The 14,513-nt window shown below is 37.0% G+C and overlaps 1 protein-coding gene across 6 annotated transcripts in view; it reads left to right on the plus strand.

Moving 5' to 3' along the window:
- The window catches only part of ptprz1a (protein tyrosine phosphatase receptor type Z1a), an 84,624-nt gene that overhangs the window by 18,886 nt on the left and 51,225 nt on the right, over window positions 1–14,513 (plus strand). For 2 of the 6 annotated variants that reach the window (XM_055191656.2, XM_055191657.2), the window contains exon 1: window positions 5,584–5,866. The exons of the other annotated variants lie outside the window; for them this stretch is intronic. In XM_055191656.2, the coding sequence (XP_055047631.2) occupies window positions 5,803–5,866 (64 nt within the window). In that variant the 5' untranslated portion in view covers window positions 5,584–5,802. Of the gene's footprint in view, window positions 1–5,583; window positions 5,867–14,513 lie in introns of those variants that run through there. 6 annotated transcript variants of the gene reach the window in all.

Raw genomic sequence — 14,513 nt, forward strand, 5'->3', positions numbered from 1 at the left:
GGTTTTGTTCTATTGCTGGTGTGTAGAGAGCTCCTCGCCGCAGTGGACACGACTGCAACCCAGAAAAAATGAGTTCGGGAAATGAGGCTCAGACTTTGTCCACACCGACCCCGTTGCATCCTGATCCCACAATGACAGTTAATCTTCATAACATGTGAATGGTAACCATGGCCAGCAAACTGTTCGACTTTAACAATGGCTCCCCAGGATTTCGAATGCCGATGCAGCATCAAAAACTCAGAATGCCCGCGTACTGGATTAGCGCCCGAGCAATTTCCAAATTGTCGTGCGGGGAAAGGGATGCCAGTTAGCGGCCTGTGGCAGAGGAAGGCTTAACAACTGTGCCTCAAAACATATTGTGGCTTTTGAAGAGTTGGTACAGCCCCCTATACAGAGTTTACTAATCAGCATCTTTCCCAGGATTCAAGTTCACTTTGGCACAGTGACAAAATGTTGTGGCTCTTCATATCAGACTCACTCCATTAACATGCCCACTGACTCTAGATGTTAAATGCAGGGGGCTTTAAAGGTTCAGGGTGGCAGCTTGACATTTCAGATACTTTCAGTTGAGTGTATGGAATGATGATTTTACTGAACTTTCAAAATGAGTACCCAGATGGTAGGGATGAACAATATGCTGAAACTATCACAATATGCATGTTTACAATAACTAAATTATTTTAATACATCAAAAGGTTGTGCAGTCAAAGTTTTGACAGAAGATGATCAACGATCAGGAAGAATGTGAAGTGTATAATTGTTATATAATTTTCAGTTTTTAAATCAATTCAATGAAGTACAAAGTGATTGTTTAAATATAAAGCATAATCATATTGCCTATTGTATACTGCATTATTCTACAAGTTATTACATTTCGCAATTTTCTTTAACATCGGATGGTGTAATGTTTGTTTGGAGTCTTGTAATCTGTAAAGAATATTCTGAATTATTATAAGCAGCCTGATCACCAGTGTTGGGGAAAGTTACTTTTAAAGTAATGCATTACAATATTAAGTTACTCCCCAAAAAAGTAACTGGTAATTGCGTTTCTTAGTTACTTTTCATGGAAAGTAATGCGCATACTTTTAATTTACTTTTGCGTTACGTTTTCTTAATTTGCAGGTGTTTTTTATGACTGAGAAGTTCTGCATTCAGAAATTGCATATTTACATCGCAAAAATGTTAAGCTCTTGTCTGGCATCTCCAATGTCTGATTGGAACTGTTCACGCATAGAGTGTGTAATTCTATGTTAATACATTCAGTTTAATGCAGTACATTGTTCTTTTACATCGAATTAATTAAACTGAAAAGTAACTCGCATTACTTTAAAAAAAGTAACTTAAATATTAATGTGTATATTTATAAAGTAATGCATTGCTTTACTCGTTTCTTCAGAAAAGTAATATTATTACGTAATGCACGTTACTTGTAATGCGTTACCCCCAACACTACTGATCACAAGAGAATTTGTTTATTTTTAACAAGTTGGGTTATTTCGTAATAATTCGTACAAAGTGAATTGTACAAAAACATAAGATTGTTATAAAAGAACTTTAACAAAACCCCGCCCCAACACCAAAATCACAATGGAAAAAAGCTAATTGTACAAAAATGTACTAATGATGTCGTAAATGAATACAAATTGGCCACCTTGTAAAATACGTACAGGTTGCCATGAGATAGCGTTGAAAGAACCACAACAAGTGATATGGGTCAGTTATTTATATTGGCCCTTTCACCTACATAAAATGTATGTCTCCACTTTGTGGTACAGATATATTTTTGATATCTTTACTTATAAATAAGTCTATTAGTTTACGAATAACGTTTCTCTACACAGCACAGTAGATATAAGCATGCAAACGGAGTCCTCTATATTTGCAAAGTTTATTAAAGGGGATATTTCACAAGACTTTTTAAGATGTAAAATAAATCTTTGGTATTCCCAGAGTACATATGTGACGTTTTAGCGCAAAATACCATATAGATAATTTATTATAACATGTTAAAATTGCCATGGGTGTGTCCTTTTAAATGCAAATGAGCTAATGAAATGCAAACACTGATCGCCATTGATGGTGGTTTGTTGAAATTAAAACTCAATTGTACTGTCAAATATTCTCTCTCTCTCTTTCTCTCTCTCTGGACTAAATGGCAGATTAAGTGTGGTATTATTATAATAAGATCCCCTTTTGACATCACAAGGGTAGCCAAATTTTAATGACCTATTTTTTTCACATGCTTGCAAAGAATTGTTTACTGAAACTAAGTTACTGGGTTGATCTTTTTCACATTTTCTAGGTTGATAGAAGCAGATTTTCATGATATGTCCCCTTTAAAGAATGAAATGTACTTAAAGGGGCCATGGCACAAGACTTTTTTAAGATGTCAAATAAATCTTTGGTGTCCTCAGAGCACATATGTGAAGTTTTAGCTCAAAATACCATATAAATAATTTATTATATCATGTTTAAATTGACACTTTGTAGGTGTGTGCAAAAATGTGCCGTTTTGGGTGTGTCCTTTTAAAATGCAAATGAGCTGATGAAATTCAAACACTGATCACAATGATGGTGGTTTATAGCAATTAAAACTCAATTGTGTTTTTCTCTGCACTAAATGGCAGTGCTGTGATTGGATAGTGCAGATTAAGGAGTGATATTATTATAATAAGAGCTCCTGATGACATCATAAGGAGAGCCAAATTTTAACAACCTATTTTTTCATGTGCTTGTAGAGAATGGTTTACAAAACTAAGTTACTGGGTTAATCTTTTTCACATTTTCTAGGTTGATAGAAGCACTGGGGACCCAACCATACCACTTAAACATGGAAAAAGTCTGATTTTCATGCCATGGCCCCTTTAAGTATATTAAAAATTTAACTTTTTGACTATCATTAACTTTGCTTATTTATGCACATTTATTTACACTGTCAGATAAAATGGTCAGAAATAGGCCCAAGTTGTCACTGGGACAGTACCCTTTAAAAAGGTCCTAATTTGTCCCATTTAGGTGCAGATATGTTTCCTCTTTTACTAATATGTACCTTTAAGGTATCTTTTTGGTACAAAGATGTACCTCTGAGGTACTAATATAACCTCTTATTAGGTGCAATGGTGTACTTTTTGAAAGGGTACAGCCCCAGTTAAAAGCTAGGGAGCTTTTTGACCATTATTTCTGACAGTGTATTAACCCCTTCAGACCTGATTTTTTAGGTGTTTAATCAGTGTGCCTGGTTTTGATTGGTTGATCATCATTTTTATTGTTTTGAAACGCAAAACCTGTGGTGTTCATTCCAGTGAACGCAGGGTTTGAAGGGGTTAAACAAAGATGTAATTTTTAGGCGTTGTTAACTTTATTGTTCAGTAGTCCAACCAGGGGCATGTTTTTTAGGTGGGTGGGTGGGGGGTAACCACTAAAAAGCAAAAGTAACAATTACCTACAACCCTTCAGTGATTATTGAAAACATGTGCAGTTGACACTTCAACCCCCGACCAAATGTTCAAACCAAATCTATGCCCTCAAGTCCTAGTATAGGTCATGACAATGGGTCATTACAATCAGTTGTATTGATCTCATGTGTGCCTACATGTGCTAAGCTTTATACAGTTGAGCATAGGATTGTATTGACTGTTAACCTTCAGAGATGTTTCCAGGGATGTCACTATAAATACTGAAAAGAATGTGTGATATGGAATTCTGTTTTCTTTGAAAAATGAAGGCATGTTTAGACTGATGCTTATTCGCCTCAAGCCCTTTTACTGGACAACTGTGTGTAGAAAATATTTTTCTTCTGGGTTCAGCTAAACAAAGTAAACTGCATAACTATAATACTCATTAACTGTTTTGTAAAATCGAAAGTATTAAATCAAAGCACTTCTATATATTCACAATAATGTTTTTGTACTTTTTCCAATGCTATCTCATGGCAATTAATATTATGTATTTTATGAGGTGGCTAATTTGTATTAATTCATACGACCACATTCGTACATTTTATACGATTTGCTTTCCCCCCTGTGACATTGGGAGTGGGGTTTCGTTATTGTTTATTTATTTATTTTATATTTTTGTAGATGTACTTCGTACGAATTTATACGAATTAGCCAACTCATAAAATGCATACAAATTCTTGTGAGATAAGGATGTTTTTTTCTTGATTTATTTTTATTTTCACAACTATGTTAAATTTGACACGACTGTATTGGGGTACAAACACACTCACACGAAACAATGGATATAAACACAGTTTTAGTTGGGCCCCCCTTTAAACATGCAGTTTAACAAGTGAATAACCGAACCTGCATAAATTAAAGATAATCCTTGGGAAATTATGTTAATGTATTCACATGGGCCCTGCATGTGTAAGTATATTACTTAAGATTTGGGTGCCTATTTTTTCTATAGTGTTAAAGGTGTAACGAAAATGTACTGTATGGGCTCTTTTACGTATTATCAAACCAAATACAGATAATATTAAAATATTAGGTCCATGTGAAGCTCCAAAAGGCACAAACATCCATTATAAAGTAATCCATTCGACTACAGTGGGTTAATAGTCTTCTGAAGCAAACAGATATATTTGTGAAAAAGCAATTCACTATTTGAGTTTTAGCAAAATTAGAATGTAAACAAACAAATACTAGTGATTTCATATGTTTTCACTAAAGAAAGGAAGTTATCTGGGATGTAAATGAATGAGAATTTCATTTTCCAGTATAATCCTTTAATAATGCATACATTTTTATGTACATTATATGCATAAAATCAACCGGTCAAATCTGTATATAAGGTTGAATATGATGGTTTGTGAGTAATACACATATTAACAGTGGTAAATTTGTTTTTCCTACTATGGAAGTCAATGAGTACCATCAACTGTGGTTACCATCATTTATCAAAATCACAAAAACATGACTTGACATGACAAGCTGAATGTTCACAGGCAGGGTAACATATTGTAAAGGCAATTATAATGCTTGGTCTCCATATTTATACCTTTAAAAAGTGAAACGCACTCACCGTATAATATTCACCAATTTGCAAGTTATATAGTTGCAGTGTGTTGTACCCTATATCCAAGCTGTGGTAAACACATAAAGGTCTACCCTTACAAAAATTAACCATGGTTTTATTAAAGTTAAAACAACAACAAAAAAACATGGTTACTGTAGTAAAACCATGGTAATCACAAAATAACCATAGTTTTGACAACCATGGTTTTCAAAAACCATAGTGCATGGTTAGTGTAGTAAAACCATGGTTTTGCTGATAGTAATCAATACACCAAAAAACATGGATACTACACTTTTACCACAATAAAACCATGGTTAATTTTCGTAAGGGTAACCATTAGTCTAATTGTTACTAACTGCAAACTAGTGTTAATGTATTATAATGAGAACATACATATAATGTATGATAGATAGATAGATAGATAGATAGATAGATAGATAGATAGATAGATAGATAGATAGATAGATAGATAGATAGATAGATAGATAGATAGATAGACAGTGTTTCCAAACTTTTTGTGTTTTGGTCTGTGGGCGGCGCGCGCACTCCCGGCCTTGCACCTTGCGCGACACGACGACGCGCTTCCATACGCGCGCGCTAGCTCACTCACTCACTCACTCATGTGGCGGAGACAGGAACGTATGTGACCGCTGAAGGGGGCATCTCCTCCCGTAACTCAACCAATGTGATACCCTCCGACTTTTCGCAGAGGAGTTCCTCCATCACCGCGCTTATCCTAACATTCATGTACTTTCTGCGCCGTTTCTCCACGTTCAGAGAATAATGGAAGCGCTCGGGAGCAGATGCGCACTTTTTCTCGCTCAGATCGCACTCTTCTTTAACACAGGTATGTACATTATCATTATCATCTCAAGCTTTATCCGATCTGTAATCAGTTCATTATCGAGCTTATGTATGGTCATATATGTTTTGAAGCGCATGTACCGGGTGTTGGATGCGCGTCCTATTAAACTTGAGCTTGAGAACTTGAACTTTAAACTTGAATAATTTCCTTATTACCTTTATTTTTCTACCTTTATAACTTCTAAGCTGTGCTTTGGAAAGGGTCGTATTTTGATAATTAAGTAAGTGTGTACTGTTTTTTTAGTAGTGGGAGTATTGCACAATATTAGGAATAAAGCATGTTGTAGCAAAGCTTTACACAAAAATAAAGCTTCCTTAAAGGTCTGGCTGTATAGTTCCAAAAAAAACCTTTAACATAACATAATCTGGAGTAAATACAGAAAGTAGTAAGAAAGAAATGTTTCTTATAAAAACCTTTAAGGTTCTATATGGAACCAAAAGTGTTCTTCTTTGGCATTGCTGCAAAGAACCTATGTACCATTTTGAAGATTATGTACAGTAAAGTGTCTGAGATATGTCGTGTAAGAATATACCAGAATCCGATTCAGTAATGAGTTTGCTTCTTGTGTTTTTAATAAATAGCTCACATGCATACGAATACACATATATTGGACTTTGACTGCATGCTTGTGTGCCATCTCGTTGATTTTTGTTAGCTGTGCAAGAGGTCGTATTGTCCGGCCAGTAAATTTTGTAGTTTTTTAAAGCTGATAATAACTAGAAGTTAAGCCCTTAATACCAGTGTTTGGCCGGGGTGTGGGGTTTGAGTTACATTCCAGTGTCTGAACGATGGCTCTGATCCTTGTGTCAGATCACAGTGTCAATTCCATCCCTGTGTCAATTCTTTTGTAAAGCATACTGTAAAACATTCCCAATGTAAAAATGGTTTGTCCAACGCTATGGCGATTCCTTTGCATTTTACAAGGTGACTAATTTAAATTAATTTTTACGACCACATTTGTATATTTTGGTCTGATTTGCTTTTGCCCCTGTGATGTTGAGGGGCGCAATCAGCTGTGGGTTTCGTTATTGTTTTTTTACGATTCATACGATTCAGTCAACTCATAAAGTACGTAAACATTTTTATAAAATATGGCTGATTTGTCACCTTCATCTATTCAAAGCCAGAAACATAACACTGAATCCCCCTGATGTTAGGTCATACATATAAAATGCGTTTTTAAAGTAGCTCCTTAAAGCTACAATCTGTAACTTTTGCCTCTCTATCGCCATCTTTTTTTGAAACATTAAATTGCAGATTCATTTTCGTACTTATATATTGAAAATCAGCTCACATTTCCCATAAAATCCAACCTGACAGCTCAACTTAAAAATTAATATTACAGTTTTAGACACCGATTGTTTACTTGCTCAATAACCTAAAAAGTTACAGATTGTAGCTTTAAGTTAAAATCCGCCTGTATTCACTGTATACAGTGTAACTCGGTTTAAAGTTAACATATGCCAGCATTGTTCTGATCTCCCCGGCTTGGACAGTTCAGTAGAAAGTGACAAATGCTCATACAAATTCCTATCCTAGACTCATTATTTTGCTTGTTTTGTTCCGATGTGCCAAGGAGGTGACCAATATGCCTGGATTAATCTTTTGGGTGCTGTCTGACACAAAGCCCCTAAAAGCTGGCCAAATCCGTTTTCCTTAAGAGATGGAAAAGCCCTTTTGTGGATCAGCTAGTGAACTCGGATAGCAAGTTGGTACCTGCTAAAAAAAGGCTCAAAAGGAAGGGTTGAATCTGGCATGCTAGTGAATGAAATCTTTCTCTCGTACCATCTGTGCTGTACTATAGCTAACAAGTTTTTTGTCTTGTACACTTTTTTGGCACGGCTCTGTTTTTCCACCAAGAAAAGTCCCTGCGTTGTTTGTTGAGTCTTGGGTTGGTGACAGATGGTGGTCGCGGACTGTAAAGCTGTCATTGTGGGGAGTGGGCGGGGTCATGTGGCCCCGCCCCTGCCACTTGCCTCTTGTGTGTCTACCTGTACTTAGCAAAACAACCATCTAGTACTTACAGGTGAGAGTGAGAGATTTTTTTGGCTTTTGGGTATTGACTTGATAAATCCAATGTGTTAGCATACCAACACAAACTTCCAGGGCATCCAATGCCAGCTGGCCAACTGCCAAGGGAATGGGTTCCCCTTCAAGTATTACATAAATCAATTGTCAGGTGTAGCGACAAGGCATTATTTTTGTTTTGATCTGGTTTCAGGTGCAAAAGCTCACAAACTTTTTGACTTTCTCATCAGCAGGATCTGTTTTTATCCCAGTGTCTCTATGTTTTCCGGTGGGGGCACTCTGGGCAGTTTGGCATCTAGACCCCCTGTCTGAATCAGCTTGCGATAAAGGGAGCAGATTTACCCTCAGCTGCAACCCGGGGCATTTGATGAACAGATTAGTCGTATTAGACTCACTCGGGCATGCAGAGGGGATGCACTGAGCCTCCTGATTCTCCTTCCTGGGACGATGGAGGGCCCATGACTGAAAGGACTTGGGTGGTGGAGGGGGGCCTTCGGTGGAGAGCCAAAAACTCTCCGTGGTCCTGCCCCATGGCCCTGGGCCAGTCTCTCAGTGAATTATGCTGTCAGCTGCACGATTTGTTTCGTGCCTGGCTGGCAAGAGGCGGCCGGTGCTTGTGGACATGCAACAACGCAGCTGAGATGCAGTGGGGTGGGGGGTCTTATTGTATATGGCATGCGAGTGTGACATTGAGGAGGGCCCCCGATTTGTCCCAGTGGTGCTGCTCACATGTCACAAAGGATGGATGAGCGAGTCGGGGGACTTTTGTGTGTCTGCGTGGAAGAGAGAGATGAAGCGATAGGACTTTTGCACAGTTCTACTTCCATATGTTTTTCTCAACTCCCTCTTTATCCATTGAACGTCACTCTTTACGTGTCACTTGAGATTCGTAGCATCTTTATCAGGGTGCGTTGAGATTGACAGACTCCTCTGGGCCCCTGTGGATCTCTGCCTGTCAGGTCAGCATCACTGACTTGCTACTTAATTAATGACAACAGGCTGGGGTCTGCTGTCACGCCACTGAAAGAGTCGCCATCGGTGAGAACAAGAGCAAGTCTGTTGAGTGCTAGCTTAAGATGCTTTCAGATGCTTTCCTGTTCTTTTCCAGGCTAGAGTTGTGTGGTCTGGATCTCTCATCTCATTCAATGGTCTTTTGAATACCAATCGAAGTAAAGTTTGGACACTATGAGTTTCTGTATGTCTGGTCGCTTGGCGTCTTGGACTGCGAGGTCGTAGCAGACGCCATCGAGAAAAGAATCAAAGCCGTTTGTTACTTAAAAGGCTTAAGTAATTTAAGGAGTGGACACGGTAGTTAATAATGTAGTGTACTGTATACAAGTACAAGGTTATACTAGGGGTGTGGGTTACACTGTACCTTACGTGGTGTCTTTTGTCTAGAACAACAACACAACAGCCGGGTTGTAATTACCTGCATTTTTGGTTCAACAAAAGCACTGTGTTTTACCTTTAACTGCTTCCTGTAATGAAAGGGTTGGACTTTAAAGTCTAGACTAAACTGATCGCAACACTTCCCTTATGACTAAAACATCTATGTGCCGTTGAACCTGTTTTCAAGCAGTTGCAAATAAGATTTTAAAGGAAAACACCAGTTTTTTAATATTTTACTATGTTTTTATCTCAACTTAGATGAAATAATACATCCCTATCTTTATTCAATGCGTGCACTTCATCTTTGTACAGTGCGTCGTGAATGTGTTAGCATTTAGCCTAGCCACATTCATTCCTTAGGATCCAAACAGGGATGAATTTAGAAGCCACCAAACACTTCAATGTTTTCCCTATTTAAAGACTGTTACACGAGTAAGTATGATGGCACAAAATAAAACATGGTAATTTTTTAAGCGGATAAAAAATGAGAACTATATTGTATGGTGGAAGAGCACTTAGTTTGCAGCACTTCGGCTCACAGTAACATCATCACTCCTGACTTCTCCCCGTCTTGCTCAAACTTCCTCAATATTACTGCACCCGAGTTCAAAGTGCTGCACACTAAGTGCTCTTCCGCCATACAATATAGTTCTCATTTTTTATCTGCTTAAAAAATTGCCACGCTTTTTTTGTGCCACCACACTTACTTGTGTAACTACTCATGTAACAGTCTTTAAATAGAGAAAACATGGAAGTGTTTGGTGGCTTCTAAATGCATCCCTGTTAGGATCCTAAGGAATGAAGGGGGCTAGGCTAAATGCTAATACATCCACAAAGTGCTGTACAAAGATTGGGTGCACACATTGAAAAAAGATAGGTATGTATTAATTTGTCTAAGTTAAGGTAAGAACATAGTAAAATATTTGAAAATGGTGGTAGTTTTCCTTTAAAACTTTTGCCTGTTTCAGCAGAAGGTTTTATTGCTTTTGCCAATCAAATGGACACATTTGCTTTGGAAATTAAAACTAACTTCAAAATGTTATCGTTATTGTACCTTATACCACGGGTCTGTTGAATGCTGTATTCTGATTGGCTGAGAAATGTTCTATGGGTGTTGATTATTTTTCTGTAAACCGCACACCTAATTTTTCAAATGTCTTAAAAATAGGCACCAGAGCAATGTTTGTGGTAACCGTGGTATAAGCGGAATAATTGACTCCGGTCCTTTGAATTATTTGAAAATAATGCACACCTGCGGTGTAACGGCACTCCGCTTCGCGTCGTGCCGCATTACCACCTTGGTGTGCATTATTTTCTTATAATTCAATGGCCCGTCGTCAATTATTCCTTACTTGGACCGCATAAACAGTGAAGATCTCCTTCACATCTGGGTAAAAGAGAAACAGCTGGTGGATGATCTGCCCCAGATGGTAGCTTGATAAATTTAATGTGGTAAAGACCAAGGCAAGAGCTTACATCTCACAGTCTAGGCTGTTATAAGATAAAGAGCGGTGATTTACATTTCTTTTTACAACATCATATGATGCTAATGGAAAACAGCCGGGTTTGTTTTCAACCCATGGTTGGGTCAAATATGGACGTTTTTATAGTTAATTTAAACCAACCAGAGCTGCATCACTCAAATATTCCTATTTCTGCATAAACACTTGGAATAACAAGATCCTAACGTTTTTTTTGTGAAATTTTTACCCAACCGTGGGTTTGAAAACAACCCAAGATTTTTAAAGTTTGATTTCACTCATTGTTTCTTTTGATATGAACTTTCTCAGTCAATATTAAAGGGGACATATCATGAAAATCTGACTTTTTCCATGTTTAAGTGCTCATTGGGTCCCCAGTACCGTCAACCTAGAAATGTGAAAAAGATCAACCCAGTAACTTTGTTTTGGTAAACTATTCTCTGCAAGCATGTGAAATAATAGGCCATTTAAATTTGGCTCCCCTTGTGATGTCACGCCCCTTAATCTGCACTATCCAACCACAGCACTCTCATTTAGTGCAGAGATCAGCTCATTTCCATTTAAAAGGACACACCCAAAAACGGCACATATTTGTTCACTCCTACAAACTGGCAATTTAACATGCTATAATAAATTATCTATATGATATTTTAAGCTCTGGGGAAACCAAAGATTTATTTGACATCTTAAAAAAGTCTTGTGAAATGTCCCTTTTAAAGATATCAAGGTTATATTTTTACATACATTTTATTGAAACAAAATGACTTAAGCTGGGTTTCAGTTATTATTATACGCATTACAAATACAAATAACCACTCATTGTGTTGGGTAATGGTTTGGTAACATGCTTGTTAAACTTGAATGGATTTCTCTTGAAATAGTTTCGGGTCTGACAATGACAGTGGCGCTCAGTTCTCTAGATACTCTCGAAGTCTTTTCCCATCCGGAAATCTATGCCCTTTTCAATTAGGATACCACTTCAAATAGCTACTCGCATGGGCCCTTGAGGCCATCAAAGAAATGATAGAAGTCTCCTAATTGGCTGATTGTTGTTAATCCGGTTCACCATCATGCTCATATATCCCCGAAAAACCGATGCAGGTGACAAAACAATTAGAAATTTCTTACTCTCATTCAGTCTCTCTCTCTCTCTTTGGCATATCTAGCAGGTTAAGTGGGTAATCTCTGTCTACTGAATGAATGGAGAGTAGAGCAGAGCAGAGAGGACCTTACATTTCCTAGAATTTATTTATTTACTCCACAGTTTGTTTGATATTTAGTTAGTGGTGCAAGAACTCAACATGTGATGTTGTGTATGCATGATCCAAAAACATAAGGATGCTTTGAAGAGGATGCATCTTTAATTTTCCATTGACACAGCTAAGCATCTAAAAGAATAAGGATAGATAACCACAATTGCTAGAGATCAGGTAAAAAAAATCCTATTGCTATCACTCGTGCAGTACCCTTTAAAAAAGGTCCCATTTGGTACTAGTATGAACCTTTAAGGTACTAATATGCACTTTTTTATGAACTCTTCAGGTACAAAGTTGTACTTTTTGAAGGGGTACTGCCCAAGTGACAGCTGAGACCATTTTTTGATCATTTTATCTGTGTAAATATTTTTTATCTTTGATGTGGGTTATGGATAGAGCTCAATTGACATTGCACTGCATTAGGTTTTTAATTCCAGGAAACATACATACTAAAAAATGCTACCCAGTCTCATGTAGATGCGTATAAATAGCACGAAGTGTGAAAATCGTGCAATACATTCACCAAATTCCACTTTGGCGTGCATATGACATCCCAGTCCTTCCCATTCACTTAAACGGCGCATCTTTTTGTCGTTTTATTTATTGGTTTCTCAATTTTTTCTGTTTTTAAACCATTTTCGCTTGGGTTTAGGTTTAGATTTGAGATTTGCTTAAGGAGGTTATTTAACTCATTCACCGCCAGCCTTTTTGAGAAAAGTTGCCCACCTGCATTTTTGTGATTTTAACAAAAGTTTCACAAAATTCCTTGCAGGAAAAAATATCTTCTATAAATGTATAAACATACAAATTATATCAAATTAAAGATAACACCCTCTGCTTTCAAACAAACAATAAACAAACAAACAAACAAACAAACAAAATGGGGGGAAGACGTTTCATTATATTTTTACTTTTTCCACTTAATTTAACCACTGAAATATGGATATTTCTCTTCAAAAATACAACATTTTGAGCAAAAAGCTTAAAAAATTGCGTTTTTGTAAAAGAATATATGTTAGAGATCAGACTCAGAATGACTATCAAACATAAAGGCAGTTAAAATAAATCTTTAAATCTTTTTAACTTCCGTTTTTGATTCAGTTTGTGGATAAAAGCGGTATTACACTTTCACTTCGAAATTCGTCCAGAAAGGCATATTTATTAGTTAAACATTAACTCATAATTGACGAGATAACTCGTCAATGGCGGTGAATGAGTTAATATACAGGTTTCTCCGTGTTTTTGTCTATATTTAAGCTATGGTCGCTTAGAGTTGGGGTTAGAATTAGGGTTTGGGTTAGGATGTCATTTTTATATAACAAAAAGTTGTTTGTACCCTAAACCCAGGCGAACATTGAGAAACCAATAAATAAAACGACAAAAATTATGCACCGTTTAAGTGAATGGGAAGGACTGGCATATCATATGCACGCCAAAGTGGAATTTGACGCTTGTATTGCACGATTTTCACACTTCGTGCTATTTATATGAGACTTGGTTGGAAAAATAATATCACGTTGGATAAAAGCATCTGCCAATTTCATAAAGGTAAATGTTATGTTGTTGTTCCTCTGTTTCTGCTCTTGGCTGGTCCTTAGAGATTATTTTTGGCTACACTGTCTGGCTCAGGTCAATTCGAAGACACCTTATGTTTAGAATAAACCCTTTGTGTATGGGAAGGTCTTGTTTAGGTGAATAGTCTCAGATGTTGAAAGCTCTTTCTTCATTAAGACAGTGACTCTGTAAACAAGATCCTCATCTCAGGATGTTTTGTTTCAGATGTTCTTTAATTCACATTTTCAGATTGTATCTGGGTCAGCTTCCAAAACATTTAGGTCTGACCGAATTGCTGCATCTTTAGCTTTGAGATCTTAGCTTAACACCATCAAAGGGGACATTTCACAAAACTTTGTTATGATGTCAAATAAATCTTTGGTGTCCCCAGAGTACATGTGTAGTGAAGTCCTAGCTCAAAATACCATACAGATAATTTATTATAACACATTAAAATTGCCAGTTTGTAGGTGTGAGCAAAAATGTGCAATTTTTGGGTGTGTCCTTTAAAATGCGAATGTTGATCTCTGCACTAAATGGCAGTTCTGTGGTTGGATAGTGCAGATTAAGGGGCTGTATTATCCTCCTCTGACATCACACGGGGAGCCAAACTTCAATTACCTATTTTTTCACATGCTTATGTAGAATGGTTTACCAAAACTAAGTTACTGGGTTGATCTTTTACACATTTTCTAGGTTGATAGAAGCACTGGGGACCCAATTATGGCACTTAAACATAGAAAAAGCTAGATTTTCTCTTCAAATAACTTAAAAAACAGCCATATGATTAAGCACAGTTATCATCCATCAACGATATTAAAAACAGGATGGCACAATATTGCAACAATACTTTTAGAGCGAGTTACATTTACATACAGGAAGGATCTAAAAAGTCATAACATTCATAAACATTATCAGCTT

Source organism: Misgurnus anguillicaudatus, chromosome 6 (genome assembly GCF_027580225.2).
Source record: "Misgurnus anguillicaudatus chromosome 6, ASM2758022v2, whole genome shotgun sequence".
Lineage (NCBI taxonomy): Eukaryota > Metazoa > Chordata > Actinopteri > Cypriniformes > Cobitidae > Misgurnus > Misgurnus anguillicaudatus.